Source organism: Salarias fasciatus, chromosome 20, assembly GCF_902148845.1.
Source record: "Salarias fasciatus chromosome 20, fSalaFa1.1, whole genome shotgun sequence".
Classification (NCBI taxonomy): domain Eukaryota; kingdom Metazoa; phylum Chordata; class Actinopteri; order Blenniiformes; family Blenniidae; genus Salarias; species Salarias fasciatus.
The window spans coordinates 24,863,997-24,884,392 of record NC_043764.1 but is presented as its reverse complement, the minus strand read 5'-3'; the positions used below and the strand labels follow the sequence as shown (position 1 = coordinate 24,884,392).

Below are 20,396 nucleotides of genomic sequence, written 5' to 3'. Positions count from 1 at the left end.
TGTGGCACAAACGGTCAGAACTGCTTGCTTTGTGTTAATTTTCGTCTTACACGCTGGTAAATGTTAACACAAGCTACTTGTTTGTGACTTGAGAGGACTTTTTCACCGGTCGGCGAGTTACAGTTTTTAGGCAAACAACGTTTGCTAACGTTACCGGTAGCTCTGTGTTAGCTGGTCAGGGTTAACACAGTGTCCGCAGCAAACGTTTATCTGATATGTGAATTCTCCCAGTGCCCCTTTTCATTATCAAACGTATTATTAGTTAGTCACGAAGCCAACTTATCTAATTTGTGTGAAAGCACCTCCTTAACATGAGGTAAATAACGCTGTGCTGCTAGCGGAGGTGGCGGTAGCCTGTTAGCTTGGTTGCTCTAACTTTAACCTGTCATCGTCAAGTCGCTTGAGCTAATGGTGGAATATATATATATTCAACAGCTTTCTGCTTAAGTATGGCTTCAGTTAACCCTTTTATACGTTTAATATTAGACAGCTGTTTGGACCATTATGTCGGATCCAAGCGAACTGAATGAACTTTGTGTCGTATGTTGCTAGTTAGCCCTTGGCTAATGACTTGGTGGGCTTTGTGATGAGCAGACTTCTAGAAAACCTGAGCAAATTTACTCTCATTATCACCTACGATCTGACGATCTGAGTTGTGTTTTGTTCGCTGGGCAGCTTCCTAATGGATAATGTTTATTCTTTTGCTCATTTTTGAGTGGTTTGTCGAAATTAGACATTTCCCTTTTGCTGTTTTGCACACTGGTATTTGTACATTTTGTACAAGTATTATCTGTACATTTCATTTTCAGACTGTATGGTTAGGAATTATATTAAGAACTGGATGCTAAGCAGGTGATTTAGCTTTATCTGTTGCAATATTGGAAGCCATTCGTGTTTCAGAAACCATTCTCCTCAAATGGAGGGATGTTTGTTTTGTCACTGTTGATACTAGTGTTTTATTTTTTTAGGTAATGTGACTGGAACATGCTGTTGAGTGGGAATTGCCAAATTATTTTCTGTAAGTACATGATCTTTCAAGCTTTATTGTATTTGTACATATTTACATGTGTGATTGTTTAGAGGTTTAATGTCAAATATGTGATTTATTTACATGTGTGAAAAGATGTTGTTTACAACAAATCACAGGATGAAGAATTATGTTAGGTTGATTCATGATGGACATTAACATTTCCCAACAGGAGCAGCAAACCGAGATTATCGACAATGAAGGTCGACAGAAGCAAGTTAAAGAAAACTCCAACGGAGGCTGTGAGTATTCACAATACTGCAGCGTCCCTCTTGACTTACTTGCTTGTTCTGTAGTTTATTCTCAGTCAGGTTTAATGTGATTGAGGTTGGAAACGGGCTTTTCCCAAAAGATTTACATAGAAGAGCTAAATTCAAAATGTTGTTTAAGTGCTTGATGTTTTAGATCTGCCCCAATATTGATAAATGCTTTCTTTTGCTGTTCTTAATGCTTTTTGGGCAACAATTCATCTCAGAGAAGATTCATACAGATGTTAATTTTGGCGATAACCTTTGTCATAATTGGATTAGGAAATAAGGCGCCGCAGTGGGACAAGTAACACGATGTTTTGGTTTGCAAATACAATAACCACGTTACAGAGAGATGAGATTAGATTAACTGAGAAATTCCACTCGACAAGTGTGCTCTCCATTTAATTAAGCATTATTCAAAGCTGGACGACAGTTGAAAATTCTAATCTTCTCTCACATCTTTGTTTAGTATCTGAATGTTTGACTCTGCAGCAGCAGAAGATTCTTGCAGGTCACTGCATTTCATCTGTGAAGACTTTTAGCATGTTGTTATATCGCAGTGCCGCTGGGGATTGTATCACTGTGTTTATAGAAGGTGATAGAGGTGGTCCTGGACTCTGACCAATCCTTGTGTGTTTTCCCACAGCCTGCGGACTGCAGGATACTCATAGAGAAGCTCAAAGCATGCAGTGATGAGCAACTGCTGGTTGAACTACAACACATCAAGACCTGGAATATTGGCAAGGTACAATGGAAAGAAAAGTCAGGAGCTGTGGCATTGATGACACACACTTTTATACCATTTTATTTTTATTTTCAATTTAATAATACTTTACTAGTACTTGTTTTGGCAAAATAATCAACATAAATATTGACTGAGAATATTAAAATTAAATAAGAAGTAAATGGCATTTCCACTCGGCATGATTATGTCCTTGTCCAGTTGTTGGACAGCAACACACCATGACTATTCTGTGTAACCTGCTAAGTTTACAGGGAACATCATCGGGTAGAATACAGGCAGTGGAGTTTTCAGATGTTTTCCTGGCTCTTCCACCAGTATCATTTCAATTTGAAGTTGTAAACGGAATAATAGCTTCTTGTAGTATAATTATCAGAGATAAAAATGGTCTCAAGTATCTTAATTATTAAAATGTTCCTTTGTTGATGAGTAAATAAATATTTTTATGTTTGCTTGGCTTTTTTTCAAGGAGAGATATGTTTTTTACTGTGTCACATCATAATGTGGCCCATAATGACTAATAATGTATTGGAAATGTTAAAGAAAAAGTATATATGAACTGTTTAGCAGTTTTGTCATGCTTAGTTCAGGGCAGACATCATCCATTTGAAAATCCTTTATCGTTTTCGGAGTGCTGAATAAAATATGAAGGGTCTGGACGTCTCACCTTTACCTGACTGATCACTGACATTTTTTTTTTCTTCTTCCACAGTGTGAGCTCTACCATTGGGTGGATCTTTTGGACCGCTTTGATGGCATTCTCTGTGATGCGGGCCAGACAGTGGAGAATATGTCCTGGCTGCTGGTGTGTGACCGTCCAGACAACGGACAGCTCAAAGCCTTGCTGCTGGCAGTGCTGAACTTCACAGCCTTGCTCATTGAGTATAGCTTCTCTCGGCACCTCTACAGCTCCATAGAGGTAGGCTTGATGTCGGCACATTTTTGACCACTTGTTTGCGTTTAAAGTCAGATTCACTGACTTTTTTTTTTTTTTTTTCTCCCTCTCTCTGTCGTTCCTGTACGGAACAGCACTTAACCACCTTGCTAGCATCATGCGACATGCAGGTAGTCCTCTCTGTGCTGAACCTCCTATACGTGTTCAGCAAACGTTCCAACTACATCACCAGACTGGGATCGGACAAACGGACACCTCTCCTGGCACGGTTGCAGCACCTGGCCGAGGTCTGGCGCCGTTGTTTTCACATCAGCATGAGTCCAGGCGCCCCTCAAGAGAAAGAGCGGCTGTGTTGACGGTCTTTGTTCTTTTCTGTAGAGCTGGGGTGGAAAGGAGAATGGCTTTGGTCTGGCTGAATGCTGCAGAGATCTGCCTATGACAGTAAGAAGTGTCAGAGTCAACAACCTGATGCTGTTTCGATACATTTTTTTAGGTTCAGACGTTTTCTAAAGTAGCATTACTATTTTGTCCCCTGATAAGCAGAAATATCCTCCCAGTGCCACCACACTGCACTTTGAGTTTTACGCCGAACCCGGCCCAGAAGTCAAAGTGGAGAGGAAGGTAAAGAATGACAATTTATGTGAACTCATCTTAATTTATTGTTTTCACGTAAAAACTGTCATCCTAATGATTTTTTTTTTCCCCCACCAGACAAGTAGTAACACACTACACTATATTCACATCGAGCAGCTTGACAAGGTACCGTCCAGTGACTCAGATCATTATTTCCAGAATGGCTCTAGTTTTAGTTATTGACCTTACTCGTGGTTTTCTACGTTTCTCAGATTTCAGAAAGCCCGTCTGAGATCATGGAGTCGCTGACAGTGATGTACAGCATCCCGAAAGACAAACAGACCCTTCTGTTCACACACATTCGACTGGCTCACGGCTTTTCAAATCACAAGAAGAGGTTGCAGGCTGTGCAGGCCCGACTGCACGCCATCTCTATACTAGGTGAGGAAACTGATTCTCCTGTAGAATGTTAATGGATTTATACCACACTTCAGCTGCTGACAGCTTCTGTCTTTTTGCAGTGTATTCAAATGCACTCCAAGAGTCGGCCAACAGTATTCTGTATAATGGCTTGATAGAGGAGCTTGTGGATGTCTTGCAGATCACAGACAAACAGCTTGTGGTAAGAAAATCCTGTTTTTTCTCCACCTAGTCGGTCATTCCATTCTTTGTATATGGGAATTAATTTTTGCCGCTGTTACGTCGTCCAGAAATTCTTGGCATCTTCGAGGCATGTGTCAATATATTCTTGCTCGTGCCACAGTGCTGTCAAGTGCTGTTCTGTTGACTGTTTCTGCAATTACAACACTTAATTATCCTTGTCAGGATATCAAGGCAGCATCTTTGCGCACTTTAACGTCCATTGTTCACCTGGAAAGGACGCCTAAACTGAGTAACATCATTGACTGCACTGGCACTGCCTCCTACCACGGCTTCCTGCCCGTGTTGGTGCGCAACTGTATCCAAGCAATGATCGGTGAGAACTTTAAAACTTTTTTTTTTATTTGTTTTTTTGTTTATCAAATGGTTTGGTAACTTTTGATTTCCACTTCTCAGATCCTCTGATGGAGCCGTACCCACACCAGTTTGCCACTGCACTGTTCTCATTCCTGTACCACTTGGCTAGCTACGATGCTGGAGGGGAAGCCCTTGTCTCCTGTGGCATGATGGAAGCCCTGCTCAAGGTATCGTTGGCTTTTATATGCATATCCCTTTAGAGTTCTTTTTTCTTTTCGGCAAATGTATTCATGTTGTCTTTGCTTTTGCAGGTGATCAAGTTCTTGGGTGATGAGCAGGACCAGATCACCTTTGTGACCAGAGCAGTGCGAGTCGTGGACCTCATCACCAACCTTGACATGGCTGCCTTTCAGTCTCACAGCGGCCTTTCCATTTTCATCTGCAGGCTAGAGGTTGATTATACCCGATATATGCACATCTGAATTCCTGCCACAGTCACTTTCAGCCACAAAATCTCTTACACATCTACTCAATCTTTTTCTATAAATAGCATGAGGTGGACCTGTCGAGGAAAGAGTGCCCTTTTGTCATCAAGCCAAAGATTCAGCGGCCCAGCGCAACTGTGGAGTCTGAGGATATGGACACTGACATGGAGAGTAAGTTAAAATATGAAGGCTTGTCACATTAATATACTGTGTGCCTTTTTTTAGAAAGACTTCTGCATGTGCTTTTTGCACTTACACAGTCACCTAATTGTGGCTGCAGTGTAGAACACAGTGCAGCTATGAGTCAGAAGCTTTAGTTAGCGTTCAACTAAAGTCTCTCGAGTTTCCTGAGAACGGTGCAATGAGCATGACCATGAGAGATGTCAGGAGAATAACCAGACCGAAGCTGACAGAAAAGCAAAATGAGATACTTGCTCTGTTGAACCGTCAAAAACAAAAGTTTTTAGCAATAAACACAGCAAGATGTGGACGAAGAGCAACAGAAGATCATGTCAGGTTCGCCTCCAGTAATGAACTGAAGTTTGGGCTTCGTCGCCAGTGCATTACCAAGCTGGACAGGTTAAGGAGTAACATGTTCCTGTGTGGCTGAAGCACGTGGACATTACTCATCAGTCTCATCCTAAATCTATGGGTTCTCTTTAAAGGTTGTAGCTCATCTGGTCAAGTGTCTCCCTTTCAGTACTCTTGCTATAACAGAAAATACTCTCCAACCCTAATATAGTACAGGCCTTACTTGGCAGCTGTGTAGTTAGTAGAACTCCAGTGGGTTGTCGTGAGCTACCTGAGGCGTCACTCAGCTGACAAATTTATAATAAAAAGTCACAAATGTAAATAATAGTCCAGCACTTTCAAAGAAAGTTTTCAGTGTCTTGTATTCAGGATTATTTGTTTTTACAGAATGACGCATGTCAGAGGTGTCTAGAAGTCAAGGCTTCAAATTCTTTTAAGTGTGATGGTATTTGTCGGTGGCTGTTGTTAATTTTACTGACACTATGGGACTTTTAGTGTCAGAAGTTGCCATGGAGAGCAGCCCCGGACCATCAACGTCTTCTGGTGCCAGACCGGAGGCAGAACACCGAGCGCAGAGCAGCACTGCTAACACGCCTCGTGCAGGTACACACACTCACTCTCACCAAATGAAAAATACTCTGGATAAACTTTGCACTCTTGTCAACTTTTGTCATTATAAAACTTTGTACAGGTATGCAGTGCATCCCTCAGAGGGCAGCTCTGTTGAAGTCAATGCTAAACTTCCTGAAGAAAGCCATCCAGGACCCTGCCTTCTCTGATGGCATTCGCCATGGTGAGGCAATCGTTTCTTCCCATTTTCAGATCAGAATGGTTATATTAAATTCTGTAGACATTAAAGCAATTCATGGTTTTATTCTTTTAGATCTGCGCATTCTGTTGTGGAAAATGTTGGCTAATGTGTGTGTCATACATCTTCTTCCTCTAGTAATGGATGGGTCCTTGCCTACCTCACTCAAGCACATTATCAGTAATGCAGAATATTACGGCCCATCACTGTTCCTTCTGGGTGAGTAGACTGCTCCACTCACACTTTTCAGAAGTTTCCCATTCAAAAGAATGTCTAATAGGGAATGTGGCCATGAGGACATCTTTGTAGTGTTGATTAAAATCTGTATATTTTTTGTTCTCTCTTTTGCTCTTCTCTTGATTATTTTAGCGACGGAGGTGGTGACAGTGTTTGTGTTCCAGGAGCCATCTCTCCTCTCCTCTCTGCAGGATAATGGTCTCACTGATGTCATGCTGCATGCCCTTCTCATCAAAGACGTGAGTTGGTGGCAGATGACTCTTTTTTTTTTTTTTTTTTCCCCCCTCCTCATCATTTTTCTCCAGTCTCTGAAACTTAAATGCAGTTCAGGAACCTAGGTGTCATTCTGGCATATCTTAGATAGGCCTGTCACTTTTTTATTCGAATTTCAAACTTTTGTTGAGATATGAGGTGAAAAGTTCATATTTGAGCAGAAAGTGGTGTGTTGAAGTATTTGAGTTCCTCACTATGGAGGCAACGTCACAAAAATGAGGCTGTATGTTCACTTTGTGAAAAGTAGCTGTCTCTCTCCTCAGACCTTCAAATATCAGAAATGGACTTGGTGTGACTCGGTTTCATGTTTCACCTGCTTTGTTTTTATTTCAGAGCTCTTGGAGCTCCTCATGTTGTCTCGTTTGTAACTTTCTAGTCAGAGAAGATTTCTATCTTACTGTTTATTCTATGTTCCAACACTGCAGCTCACTGAGATGAAGATTCACTATGAAAGTGTTAAACTTTTAATTTTAGGTTTGTTTTTTTGAGAATAAGGTATAAATGACACAAAGAAACCAAAGCCTTAATACAGCTGCAACAACATTGATTTGTGACGTTAATAAAATAATGAGGTCATGCTGCTGTGTTTAACAGAGCAGGGTTTTTTTTTTTCTTTATAAATTTGTTTGAACTTTATCATTTCAAGAAGTGACAGCTCATGTCATGCATTAGTTTTGATTTTGTCACTTTTCCCACTGACCCGTCTCTGCAGTTTGTATTGAGTTACGTATCAGTTGAGACTCGGGTGATTCAGATCTGCACACGTGGTCTTTATTTTCATTTGAGAGTTGACCAGATGTAAAAGTGATCAGTCAAACAACAGTCAACCAGTTTATTTAGTGACTAAGCTAGCTCTGACTCAAGCATGCTGCATGTTAGGTCATTTACACAACTTGAGAATGGAAGTGTTTGCTTGTTCAGTCACGCGCTGATTGATAATGGATGTGTCATGCATCTGTTTCCAGGTTCCTGCTACCCGGGAAGTTTTGGGTTCTCTCCCAAATGTGTTCAGTGCCCTCTGTCTGAATGCAAGAGGCCTGCACTCCTTCGTTCAGTGCCAGCCCTTTGAACGCCTCTTCAAAGTGCTTTTGTCCCCTGACTATCTGCCTGCCATGCGACGGCGTCGTAGCTCTGATCCTTTAGGTGACATTTTTTTGACATTTTTTTTATAATAAACATTTCTGTTGTTCAGATTTTTTTTTTTTTTTTTGTGCAGGAGCGTTCTGAACTGATTGACATGTTTTGTGTGCTGGCTTCAGGTGACACTGCTTCCAACTTGGGTAGTGCTGTGGATGAGCTCATGAGGCACCAGCCTACTTTGAAGACAGATGCTACTACTGCCATTATAAAGGTGCCAAATATCTTTATTTAAGCACATCTTTCTAAGTGTCACAAAGTAATTTTTTTTCTGACCGTGGACTCTAAAATCCCCTTACAGTTACTGGAGGAGATCTGTAACCTAGGTCGAGCTCCTGAATACATCTGCCAGAAGCCGTCTATCCAGAAAGCAGATGGTACTGTGGCGGTGCCGCCAGCACGCTCCAGCCATGCTGCGGAAGAAGCGTCAAGTGAGGATGAAGAAGAGGAAGAGGCCCTGCACACATTCAGCCAGCAGCAGGGAGAACCAGAGAGCAACAGACAGTCAGTGCCACTTGAACTGTATGACGCTGAGTTCATAACACAGTAGAACAGAACAGCAACTCTTTGCAGATTGAAGCATTTTTTTTGTCAGATTGATTGATAACATTTCATACATTGTGGTGGTTTTCTTAACATTCTGCTGATTCTTTCAGGGTGGTTGGCACTGAAGAACGCATACCCATTCCTTTAATGGATTACATTCTGAATGTGGCAAGTCTTGTTCCTTTATTCTGCTCTGGAAAATATTACACCTTCTCTTTTGTAAGTTCACTCACACGGTTTATCTTTGCAGATGAAGTTTGTGGAATCCATCCTGAGCAACAACACCACAGACGACCACTGTCAGGAGTTTGTGAACCAGAAGGGGCTCCTTCCACTGGTCTCTATTCTGGGCCTGCCCAACCTACCCATCGACTTCCCCACGTCAGCCGCCTGCCAGGCTGTGGCTGGTGTCTGCAAATCCATATTGGTGAGCACAAAAACAAAAGCTCAGTCAGGGGTTTGAAACATAAAGCCCACTTGTGAACATTTCGTATAAAACATGGATGTTTTTATTTTAACCAATTTCTTCAGAGTAGTAGAGACAACAGTGAAACCCGAGCTGAGGCGTCGGCGATGAAAGTTATCAAACTAGCATTAGCCTCAATCATGCCGTCAGTGAGTTTACAAAAACGTCCATAATGCAGACATTTTTGTTTGTTTGCTGTGTGCCACAACAAAAAAAACTTTAAAGTATAACTTTTAAAGATTATTGTGGCACTGTTTCACCGGGCTGTTCAACATGAAATTGGGCTGTTTGTCGCCACTGAACTGAAATGTATTTTGACTCCTCAGTCTTAGATGTTTTCAAATTATAGGAAAAGAAGCTTTAGTTTCAGGAAAACTGAGGATTTGAAGGCAATGAAAAGTGAAGACAGAACTTACCAGCTTAGCTTTTAAATAGTAAAAAGCAGGAGATTTTACACATCATTTACCCGTTTCATTGTTTCAGTTCTATTTGTGATATAACCTCTTTAAAAAAAAAAAAAAAAAAAAAGTCGTACAATAGTGAGAATTTTTTGGACTGCATGAAAGGTGCTACATAATTAAAGTGCAGCCTGCAAACATATTGAACAGTTTTTAGAATTTCAGTTTTTCCATGCATTTTTCCACAGACGCTCTCACATGAGCCCAAGGTTCTTCAGGAGGGCCTTTGCCAACTGGACAGTATTTTAACCTCTCTGGAACCACTTCACCGACCAATCGAGGTGCCTGGTGGCTCCGTGCTCCTCAGAGAGCTGGCCAACGCGGGCCACGTGACCGACGCCACGCTGTCGGCCCGCGCTACGCCGCTGCTTCACGCTCTCACTGCAGCACACGCCTACATCCTCATGTTCGTCCATACCTGCAGAGTAGGACAGGTAAATATATTGGCTACGCAAACTCCAGCGACATTCCTTCACTCAGTGAGCACTCGTGGTTTTGTCTGACAAAATGGGGCATTAAATGTTTGTAGTCATGTGCAACCAGCTTGCACATATTAGTCTGGGAAAATTCCTGTTCGATTATGTTGAAAAGACCCGTTTTGAGGTATTGAGCATATAACCAGCTGAAGGTCACGTTTGAAATGTAGAAGTGCAGGTGATCACAAAGTATGTCTTTTATTTCAAGAATGTTGTAAAACTGATCCCATCTCTTAATGGTTTTGTTCTGTAAATAAACAGAGCGAGATCAGAGCGATCTCCGTCAACCAGTGGGGATCACAGCTGGGCTTAAGTGTCCTCAACAAGCTGAGTCAGCTCTACTGCTCCCTGGTGTGGGAAAGCACTGTGCTGCTGTCCCTTTGCACTCCCAACAGGTGAGTTTTTTTTCTACACTTAGAATTTTACAGTTACCTGAACTCCACTAAACTAAGCACTGCTTGCATATGCCCCAACAGTCTGCCTCCTGGATGTGAGTTTGGCCAGGCCGACATGCAGAAGCTGGTACCCAAAGAGGAGAAGCCATCTGGCAGCACTGCAGCCGCTTCAGCCTCTGGCTCCAGGAGAACTGGTAAAACTGCCATTCAGCTTTGTTCACTGGAAACACAAGTTTCCTCGAACTGTGTCTAACAATTGAATGTTTATTCCAGCAGAATCTGAGGCAGTGTCTGTGGATTCATCTGCCGGTGGACTGTTGGAAGGCATGGGTCTAGATGGAGACACCTTGGCTCCTATGGAGACAGACGAACCCTCTGCGACAGATCCAAAGGCCAAATCAAAACTAACACCAGCAATGGCCACCCGCATCAAACAAATCAAACCATTGCTCTCTGGTGAGAACAATTCATTTTTTTGTCTGTTGTTTTCAAGCATTGACTTGATCAACTCAACCTGTTGGTTTGTCTTTGCAGCTTCATCTCGACTGGGGAGAGCTCTGGCTGAACTCTTCGGCCTGCTGGTGAAGCTGTGTGTGGGTTCCCCGGTGCGCCAACGCCGCTCCCACCACGCCACGAGCACAGGCACGACGCCGACGCCTGCTGCCCGGGCCACTGCCTCGGCCCTCACAAAGCTCCTCACCAAGGGTTTGAGCTGGCAGCCTCCACCCTACACACCCACCCCTCGATTCAGGTGAGGGCGTGTTGCGACCGCAAGCTGCCGTTCTGTCATCATTCAGGGTGTTGCTGATCATCTTAACTTTCCTCTTCCAGGCTGACCTTCTTCATCTGCTCGGTGGGCTTCACATCACCCATGCTGTTCGATGAGAGAAAGTACCCCTATCATCTCATGCTGCAAAAGTTCTTTTGCTCTGGGGGTCACGATGCCTTATTTGAGTAAGTATTATTCTACAGTGTTGTTCTTTGTTGCCTGTCTGACAGTTTTTTTCTTGATTTATACATATATGAGGATGTAGAAAGACAATTGTGGCTCATGAAGTTGTAAGAAAAAAATCAATTCAATTGTTTTGATGTTTCTTCCCTAATTAGGAGCTTAATGTTTATGGCACTTTCTTTCCACAGGACATTTAACTGGGCCCTGTCAATGGGTGGAAAGGTGCCTGTGTCTGAGGGTCTGGAGCACACTGACCTGCCAGATGGGACAGGGGAGTTCCTGGATGCCTGGTTAATGCTGGTGGAGAAGATGGTTAATCCGAGCACTGTGTTGGACTCGCCACATTCCCTCCCAGCTAAAATGCCTGGGGTGACGCCCACGATGCCTCAGTTCAGCGCCCTTCGGTTCCTCATCGTCACTCAGAAGGTCAGTCTGCACTCTGCATGCAAATTCTTGAGCTATTTTCCAGCTAGCTGATAATGCAGCTTACATTTTTTTATTCACCGTTACATTCAGGATTGGCCTCAACTTGCCATTTGAAAGTACAAAATGTACGTGTTGGATCGTTGCAATTTTCAGCTGACTTTTCACCAAAAAAAAGAGAGAAAAACAAAACAATGACAGTTTGTGGCGTTTGCAAAGGCGTCTGAACACAGAACAAAAAAATTCCTGGAGGGACTAACCTCTGCAGAACACGAACAAAATGCGTCACACTGTTGGTAGCTAGTTTTCCCCACAAAAGTTTTCTGTCTTATTGGTCTCTCCATCAGTTCATCAGTCTTCTTCAGTGGTTTTTCTCAAGTCTAAATCATGCAGCCTGCTTCCATTGGACGACAAGCAGGATATACACTGGAGTCATAAAATCACTACGTGGGTTGATAGACACAAAAAGGGACAGATACTAATTTACATGGTTTCAGTCAGATGTTCTGCCAGATATCTTTAATAATGAACCACTATACCAATAAAAGTTAACTTGAACATAATTAGATACTCAAGTACATTTGTAATATAGGTTAGTTGTTTTGAGTTTTCTTTATCTGTATCCCGATCCTGTATTATTTGTACCGTTATCATGAATCAATATATCGTTCACAATTGTTAATCAGGAAATGACTTTCTGCCTTCCCGATCATACTGAATATATGTCTCTCCATGATGTGTATGATTTAGATATTTTGACATGCGGAAAATAATTTTTTATTGTATTTTTTTTTTTTTTTTTGGTCTTGTTTTTAATTTAAAATGTTTGTTCTCTAAGGCTGCATTCAGCTGCATCCGCAGTCTGTGGAATAGGAAGCCCTTGAAGGTTTATGGTGGGAGGATGGCTGAGTCCATGCTGGCTATCCTCTGCCACATCCTGAGAGGGGAGCCAGTCATTCAGGAGCGCCTGGCAAAGGAGAAAGAGGGGACGGTGCGCCCGGACGAGGAGGGGACCTCCTCCAGTTCTCTGGCACCCAGCGTTGCTCCAGGAGCATCTTCAGCAGGCGGTGAGGCACCTGCAGCCAGCGGAACCCCTTCTGCAGCGCCTACAGGAGGCTCAGCGGACGATTCCACCAATTCGACTCCTCGCCGCGAGCCGCAGGTTAACCAGGCTCAGCTCACGCAGGTATGTGAGGAGGGTGTCTGATACAGTAGCTTTCTTAAAGGGGCTGTATCATGCTTTTTCAGCTAGTCCAAACCCTAGAAATGGCATTAACATGGTAATAGTTTATTTTTGGCGCTAAGGAAAAGTAATTTTGTGTGAAATAAAAGATTTTCTGGGGCTAATTCTGAAACCCGGAAGAGAAAACGCTCTGTTTCACTGAAAATCCCGTCTCTCCCCCTGTGGACTTTGACTGACAGCGGACTTCAGCCAATCAGCGCTTCAAAACAAATACGCTGGCTAGCTTTAGCTCTTTAGCTTCTCTACACACAAAGACACGCGAAAACATCTTTTCCTGTTAGATACTCACCAAGCGCAGACCCTTCAGATTCTTGCTCTTGCTTGATTGTTGCTTTCAGATGATGGTTAAAGTTTATATCCGTAATCAGAGTTAGAAAAAAGCGGCAACGCTGATTGCCGAGGGCCTGCGGGAGGGGGGCTCAGGGGAGCCATCTTCACTGTGTGACGTGAACATGGGAAACAGAGCGTTTTCACGGGTACGGGAGGGGCTGCCTCTCTGAGCAGCAGAAACACGAGGAAAGCTCAAACACACAGGCACGAAGGAAAAAAACGCTTTGGGGTGTTTTTGGTGAGTACATAACTATATAACAAGGTTAAAACATACAAAAAGTGAATTATGCATGATACAGCCCCTTTAATTGATTTTTAGATCTTTTCAACTTGTGTTGGAACAAAGATCTGTTTTTCTCAGGACTTTATCATACTTACCTTTTCGCTCTGGGTTCAAAGTTTGACAGTTTATCTGTGTAGCAGTGTGTTTCTCAGCTTTTTCTATTCAGTAGCTGTGGTTTGTCCCTGACGTCATGTCAGTACTTTGCCGTGCTGTGCCACTGTTTGCGCAGGTTAACCACGTAATTAAATTATTTTTCGGCGGCCATGTAACTACGCGGAACAGGAGAGGTGCTGTAGCCACCAGTCACCCCCGATATTCTGCATGCACTGAATGTCAGGCCATCGTTTGTTTTATGACAGGAATCATGCAGAGAGTGGCACACACGGGTCCGCCGGCCGCAGATCCAGCAGGTATAAGAGCCATCAGAGAGGAGAAAGGAAGGGAGAGAGTCTGTGAATGAGGAGCTTGGGCAAGTTTGTTGTGAGGGGAGAAAGGTTCAGTTAAGTTTATCAGGATGAAAAGCTGTGTTTAGAGGCTCATTGATGATTCAGAAAAGACTGCAAGACATTTGATAAGCATTATCATCCACAGCAGCTTGTTGTTGTTGTTTTTTTTTTTTAACTTTAATTTTCTGGCCATTGCTAGCTTCATAAATTCTGTCCATATCCTGAATTACATCAGCTCTATGTATGCTTGTTTGTGCTTTTCCAGCTCATGGATATGGGCTTCTCAAGAGAGCATGCCATGGAGGCTCTCCTGAACACCAGCACCATGGAGCAGGCCACAGAGTACCTGCTCACCCACCCTCCTCCACTTCTTGGCGGAGCAGTCAGAGTAAGGCCTCACCAACACTTTCACAAATATTTGAAGCTTGCCAAACTCGGACCGCTGATGGCCTTGCTCTGGTTTTGTCCAGGACCTGACGATGTCGGAGGAAGACCAAATGATGAGGGCCATTGCCATGTCACTTGGACAAGAGGTCAGCATGGAGCAACGCTCTGACTCACCTGAGGTGTGTCATTTTTACTGCACATCCTCAATGATTTGTTAGCTCCCCATGTCGTTGGGCAGTCGTTGACATTGTTCCTGTGACTTGTTTCAGGAAGCGGCGCGCCGTCGTGAGGAAGAAGACCGGAGGGCCAGGGAGCGAGCGGAGGAGGAGGAGGCCCGCTGCTTGGAGCGCTTCATGGAGACTGAGCCACTGGATCCCCAGGAGCTTCACGCCTTCACCGACTCCATGCTGCCCGGCTGCTTCCATCTCCTGGATGAGCTTCCCGACACAGTTTACCGACTGTGCGATCTACTGATGACCGCCATCAAGAGGAGCGGCCCAGAGTACAGGGACCTTATTCTAGGCCAAGTTGTCAACCAGGTCAGTAAACAACCTTTTTTCTCTCTCTCTACCAAGACACGTTTTGTTGGCCCCTTAGCAGGTAATGCATCTTATATGAAGAAGAGACTTCTGTGCTTGACTGGTATAAACCTTCTGGGACAGCTAGTTATCGCTTAGTGAATGCTGCTCTATAGTTCCACCAAAACTACTTATGTCACATCCATGTATTTCAGACAGTGCCAGCAGAAATAAATTCACTAAATCTGCAGCTTTAATGTGATTGGTCTGAAACTTCTGATTTATTTATTTATTTATTTATTTAATCAATTCTACATCCCTGTGACTATGGCAGTCTGTTTTTTCTTTACAACAAATGGCACTTAAGTAATCTCATTCAATTTGTGTTTTCTTCTCAACAAAAATGTCACCAACTCTAAATGATTTTGTTGGTTTCTGCCTGTGCACCTGGTCCAGACTGATTTTTGTATTGATTGTAGGTGTGGGAGGCAGCTGACGTGCTGATCAAGGCAGCTGAGCCCCTAACGACCAGCGACACAAAGACAGTATCTGAGTGGACCAGACAGATGGCCACACTTCCCCAGGCCTCCAAGCTGGCAACAAGGATCTTGCTGCTTACGCTGCTCTTTGAGGTAATGGAAATGAAGGTTCAAACACTAAATCTTCTTTGATAACAAGATCAAAACGCTTCAAGCAATACTTGGTTTGCATTACAGGAACTGAAGTTATTAGGGGCCAGAGTGGTGGAGAACAGTGGCATTCTCGACTTGTTGATTAAGCTACTTGAAGTTGTGCAGCCCTGCCTGCAAGCAGCAAAAGAACACAAAGACATCCAGACGCCAAAGTAAGTTTTGCACGGCACGACATAAATTCTTTTGTTGCCTTGTGAAATGATACGTTTTCTATACAGATTTGACCCAGCTTGCCTTCGCGAGAGGCTTCAATGATTCATATTATTAAATTTATTAAAATACCTTTTTTTTTTTTTTTTTTTTTTTCTTACCACAGATGGATCACACCCGTGCTGTTGATCATTGACTTTTATGAGAAGATGGCAGTTTCTTCAAAGCGGCGAGAACAGATGAACAAGGTAGGAAGCAGAGCTACGGAGTTGAAAGCAATTACACGGAAAGTGGCTGTTCGAAATATTGAGTAGAGGATGAATAAAGATACACTGTCAAATAGCAACCTTTTTAAGTCTATTACTGCACTTCTGTATCGGCTGTCCAAGCTTTTGTGCTTTGCTGCTTTTTTTTTTTTGTCTCTTTAAGTGTTTAATTCCCTCTTCTTGCCTGTAGTATCTGCAGCCCAATGGAAATAACTGGCGGTGGTTCGATGACCGCTCCGGCCGCTGGTGCAGCTACAGCGCTTCCAACAACAGCACCATAGACTCAGCATGGAGGGCTGGAGAGAGCAGTGTACGCTTCACAGCTGGCCGGCGGAGATACACTGTGCAGTTCAACACCATGGTGCAGGTGTGTACAGAGTTTATACTGCTGCTAACTGATAGCATCAATGTATGGCTCTCTTAATGAAGGTTTTTGTTAAAACTCATCATTGTCCAAAACCAATTTGTGACACAGGTAAATGAAGAGACTGGCAACAGGAGGCCCGTGATGTTGACCGTACAGAGAGTGCCTCGCATTTCCAAGCCTTCCAAGACTGGTAGTGCTGCCGACTCGGAGAGAGAGGAGGGAGACCGAACCAAAGCAGAGGAAACCCAGACAGACATAGACTCGGGGACAGCCGTGGAGATGAGCGCTCCAAAAGATGATTCAAGCCAGTTGAAGGAGACCACAACTGGCCCCTCATCCTCCCTCGAGTCTGACTACACTCAGGGAACCGATATCGTTGTGCAAGGTCTGTCGGAGGACATGACCACAGTTCTTATTCGGGCCTGTGTCAGTATGATCAGTGTTCCTGTTGACCCAGACACCCTTCATGCCACACTGCGTCTGTGTTTACGCCTTACCCGAAATCACCACTATGCAATGATGTTTGCCGAGTTGAAGAGCACACGGATGATTCTGGGGCTGACTCAAAGCTCCGGCTTCAATGGCTTCACCCCACTCGTCACTCTGCTGTTCCGACACATCATCGAAGATCCCGCCACGCTGCGCCACACGATGGAGAAGGTAGGTGTCGCATCGGTACACATGGCACCAATATTCAGGTATTGCAAATTAAGAGTAAGATTTTCTCAAAGCTCCACTCTCAATCTTTCTCAACAGGTGGTGAGGTCGGCTGTGACCAGTGGAGCAGGTAGCACCACCTCAGGAGTCGTCTCCGGCAGCCTCGGCTCCAGGGAAATCAACTATATCCTCCGTGTCCTGGGCCCTGCTGCTTGCCGCAACCCTGAGTGCTTTGCTGAAACTGCCAGCAATTGTGTCCGCATTGCTCTCCCTGCGCCCCGCGGAGCCGGAACAAGTGAGTGTGCAGTTTTTTCCTGTAAACAAAGTCTTTGCTGTTGACCAGATCTTGTGTGATCTTGGCGAATCTGACAAACGTACCTGATTGACTGTACCAAACAATTTAAATGTTTGAACTGAAATGGATTTTGTATCCCTACAGCCTCCGATGATGAGTTTGAGAACCTTCGGATTAAAGGGCCAAATGCTGTGCAGCTGGTGAAGACAACTCCTCTGAAACTGTCTGCTTTGCCGACGATCCCTGACACGATTAAGGAGGTCATTTATGACATGCTCAATGCGCTGGCGGCCTACCATGCGCCCGAAGAACGTAAGGCGTTCTTTTAGAATCCTGACGGCAGTTTTTAATTCTAGGATTCGTTTGAATGTTTCAGTCACGTGTGTGTGTTGGTGTGTGTTGCAGCCGAGCGTCCAGAAGAGCGTGCTGCAGCGGTGCCCGGTGCTCAGGACCTGTGTCAGATTTTGCAAGACGTAGGTGATGATGTTTACCAGCAGTATCGACTCACTCGGCAGGGCAGTGACTTTGACTCCCAGTCTGCATTCCATATCAATGTAAGTCTAAATGATGAGTAACTTGTATTTCTTGTTTATTAAAACATGGCACTTGTTTCCTGAACTCCATCTCTTCCTCCCAGACTCAAGTGTTTTCTGCTGATGGAGGTGTGGCTGAGTCTTCACAGTCAGGCACGCCACAAGGAGAAGGTAAGATCAGCATGCTGTATTCTCACAATGGTTGATTCTTTAAAAAACTAAATTACACTTCAGACAGTATCGGTATCATGACTTCCTTTATGTTGACTTCATCAGCCTCCACACCAGAAGAAATGCGAGAGGAGAAGAAAGAACAGGAGGGAGAAAAGAGTACCACCTCAGAAGAAAGCAAAGCAGCCAAGGTGAAGGCAAGCAAGCCTTTGATGCCGACCTCGACCATCCTGAGACTGCTGGCTGAGCTGGTGCGCTCCTATGTGGGCATTGCCACACTGATCGCCTCCTACTGCTACACAGCTGGCCAGTCGGAGCTCATTAAGGAGGTGAGGGAACAAAGTCACCTTTGTACTGCCAAGCCTTTCACGTTTTGTCAACTTCCTCTCAACTCTTTCCTGACAATATTTTCTTCCAACAGGACTGCAGTGTTTTAGCCTTTGTGCTTGATCACCTGCTGCCACACACCCAGAACTCGGAGGACAAGGACACCCCGGCTTTGGCACGCCTCTTCCTTGCCAGCCTTGCAGCTGCTGGCACGGGCACTGATGCTCAGGTGGCCCTGGTGAACGAGGTGAAGGCTGCCCTCAGTCGAGCCCTGGCAATGACTGAAGGTGCAGAGAAACATGCCAGGTAAGCTGCAAAGGAACGGGAAGCCCCGCCGCACGTTGATGCAGTAAACTTGAATGTACAGGTTCCTTTATGTGGGCAGGTGTCAAAACGTTCTCTCTCTGGTACGTTCATGTTACAGACTTCAGGCAGTGATGTGCATCATCAGCACCATCATGGAGTCGTGCCCCTCCACGTCCAGTTTTTACAGCACAGCCGCAGCCAAGACTCAGCATAACGGCATGAACAACATCATCAGGCTCTTCCTCAAAAAAGGACTGGTCAACGACTTGGCTCGTGTGCCTCACAGCTTGGATTTGTCAAGGTAAACGCTTACAGTAAAGTCATTAAAATTGTTAACCAACTGGGATTTAATTGAATTCTGTGGTTCAAACTTTTTCTAATGTATATGGTTTAAAATCAGTTGAAGAATTTTCCCTAATTTTTCTTTTACCCCATTTGGTTTAGTCCCAACATGGCCAACACAGTGAATGCTGCCCTGAAGCCTCTGGAGACTCTGTCCCGCATCGTGAACCAGCCCAGCAGTCTATTTGGAGGCAAAGGAGGCTCCAGTAAGAACAAGACGGAGCACGACACTGTGGGCACCGCACGGGACAGCAACAGCAACACTCAGGACCAAGGTATCCGCGTTAGCCTGCCGAGGAGCTTCACGTCTCCTGTTACTCCAGGATGTGTTTTGCTGATGTGTGATCTGTTTTTCAGGGGAGTCTGGTGAGGCAGAGCCAGTGGATGGAAGCCACAGGGTGCAGGGAACAGACACCGACCTCATGGATGGAGAAACAGAGGGAGACACTGTGGTCATTGCCGGGCAGCCAGAAGTTCTCAGCACACAAGCTATGCAGGTAAATGAATAGCAGGTAGTTCAATGGTGTTATAACCAAAGGTTGATAAGTCACTTTAGCGTCATTATCCCGTGTTCAGTCATTCTGTATGCGACATCAGGTTTGAATGTCCCTTCCTGTTGATGCAGGTGGAGAATGAGCTGGTGGATCTGATTGACGAGTTGCTGGAAAGAGATGCCGGCACTGTGAACAGCACAATTATTGGTAAGGAACGGATTGTTTTAGACGTTTTCTAGAATAACTTTAATGTGTTTGATTTTTCCTGCATGATGTTAAATGAAATGACGTTGATGATGTTGTGTTCTGAATGTAAACATGTGCAGGGCTGCTGTATCACCTGTTTTCTGTTGGGTTTAGTGGGACGCAGTGGTGAAGATGAATCACAAGAGGATGTGTTGATGGATGAAGCGCCTTCCAACATTAGTCAGGCATCCACGCTTCAGGCCAACCGTGAAGGTGAGACCTCATTACGTTTGTGATATGTGCTCGTCATTGGTATCTTTATACTTGTCTTCATGATAGCTCCTGTTAGTTGTCTTCTAAGCAGTTTTTTCTCTGTTCCATCAGATTCCATGAACATCCTGGAACCAGAGGATGAGGAGCACACACAGGAAGAGGATTCCAGTGGCAGCAATGACGACGAAGACAGCCAGGATGAAGAAGAGGAGGAGGAGGAAGAGGAAGAAGAGGATCAGGTATTTATCATAGCAGTGAAGTTCAATAAAGTGTTTGTTTGTTCTGAGGACTCATATCTGCTGCTGTCTCTGAAGGACGACGAAGAAGGGGACGAGGATGATGATGATGAAGGCTCAGAGATGGAGTTGGATGAAGATTTCCCCGACATCAACGCTGCGCCACACATCCGCTTCGAACGATTCGACAGGGATGACGACCTCATCATCGAGTTTGACAACATGTTCTCCAACAATGGTGAGACTTGAATTTCTCCCCTGA

The 20,396-nt window shown here is 44.3% G+C and overlaps 1 protein-coding gene across 17 annotated transcripts in view; it reads left to right on the top strand.

Annotated features, from left to right (window-relative positions):
• Positions 1-20,396, top strand: part of huwe1 (HECT, UBA and WWE domain containing E3 ubiquitin protein ligase 1) — a 37,460-nt gene that overhangs the window by 4,578 nt on the left and 12,486 nt on the right. For 7 of the 17 annotated variants that reach the window (XM_030119609.1, XM_030119611.1, XM_030119604.1 and 4 more), the window contains 52 exons: positions 969-1,018; positions 1,200-1,269; positions 1,925-2,023; positions 2,733-2,939; positions 3,050-3,202; positions 3,294-3,356; positions 3,456-3,536; positions 3,624-3,674; positions 3,761-3,929; positions 4,010-4,110; positions 4,314-4,464; positions 4,545-4,672; positions 4,757-4,897; positions 4,996-5,101; positions 5,957-6,064; positions 6,153-6,254; positions 6,408-6,488; positions 6,639-6,745; positions 7,745-7,922; positions 8,039-8,130; positions 8,218-8,438; positions 8,573-8,630; positions 8,713-8,889; positions 9,575-9,820; positions 10,124-10,257; positions 10,339-10,451; positions 10,531-10,713; positions 10,792-11,008; positions 11,089-11,211; positions 11,398-11,635; positions 12,471-12,818; positions 14,200-14,322; positions 14,405-14,500; positions 14,591-14,860; positions 15,319-15,471; positions 15,556-15,683; positions 15,848-15,929; positions 16,138-16,314; positions 16,423-16,974; positions 17,071-17,266; positions 17,411-17,578; positions 17,672-17,820; positions 17,904-17,970; positions 18,076-18,299; positions 18,392-18,603; positions 18,722-18,904; positions 19,048-19,220; positions 19,303-19,442; positions 19,571-19,646; positions 19,800-19,898; positions 20,010-20,137; positions 20,213-20,372. In XM_030119609.1, coding sequence (XP_029975469.1) covers positions 1,225-1,269; positions 1,925-2,023; positions 2,733-2,939; positions 3,050-3,202; positions 3,294-3,356; positions 3,456-3,536; positions 3,624-3,674; positions 3,761-3,929; positions 4,010-4,110; positions 4,314-4,464; positions 4,545-4,672; positions 4,757-4,897; positions 4,996-5,101; positions 5,957-6,064; positions 6,153-6,254; positions 6,408-6,488; positions 6,639-6,745; positions 7,745-7,922; positions 8,039-8,130; positions 8,218-8,438; positions 8,573-8,630; positions 8,713-8,889; positions 9,575-9,820; positions 10,124-10,257; positions 10,339-10,451; positions 10,531-10,713; positions 10,792-11,008; positions 11,089-11,211; positions 11,398-11,635; positions 12,471-12,818; positions 14,200-14,322; positions 14,405-14,500; positions 14,591-14,860; positions 15,319-15,471; positions 15,556-15,683; positions 15,848-15,929; positions 16,138-16,314; positions 16,423-16,974; positions 17,071-17,266; positions 17,411-17,578; positions 17,672-17,820; positions 17,904-17,970; positions 18,076-18,299; positions 18,392-18,603; positions 18,722-18,904; positions 19,048-19,220; positions 19,303-19,442; positions 19,571-19,646; positions 19,800-19,898; positions 20,010-20,137; positions 20,213-20,372 — 7,777 coding nt within the window. In that variant the 5' untranslated portion in view covers positions 969-1,018; positions 1,200-1,224. The remainder of the gene's footprint in view (positions 1-968; positions 1,019-1,199; positions 1,270-1,924; positions 2,024-2,732; positions 2,940-3,049; positions 3,203-3,293; positions 3,357-3,455; positions 3,537-3,623; positions 3,675-3,760; positions 3,930-4,009; positions 4,111-4,313; positions 4,465-4,544; positions 4,673-4,756; positions 4,898-4,995; positions 5,102-5,956; positions 6,065-6,152; positions 6,255-6,407; positions 6,489-6,638; positions 6,746-7,744; positions 7,923-8,038; positions 8,131-8,217; positions 8,439-8,572; positions 8,631-8,712; positions 8,890-9,574; positions 9,821-10,123; positions 10,258-10,338; positions 10,452-10,530; positions 10,714-10,791; positions 11,009-11,088; positions 11,212-11,397; positions 11,636-12,470; positions 12,819-14,199; positions 14,323-14,404; positions 14,501-14,590; positions 14,861-15,318; positions 15,472-15,555; positions 15,684-15,847; positions 15,930-16,137; positions 16,315-16,422; positions 16,975-17,070; positions 17,267-17,410; positions 17,579-17,671; positions 17,821-17,903; positions 17,971-18,075; positions 18,300-18,391; positions 18,604-18,721; positions 18,905-19,047; positions 19,221-19,302; positions 19,443-19,570; positions 19,647-19,799; positions 19,899-20,009; positions 20,138-20,212; positions 20,373-20,396) is intronic. The other 10 variants (XM_030119603.1, XM_030119601.1, XM_030119600.1 and 7 more) reach the window with 10 other exon arrangements.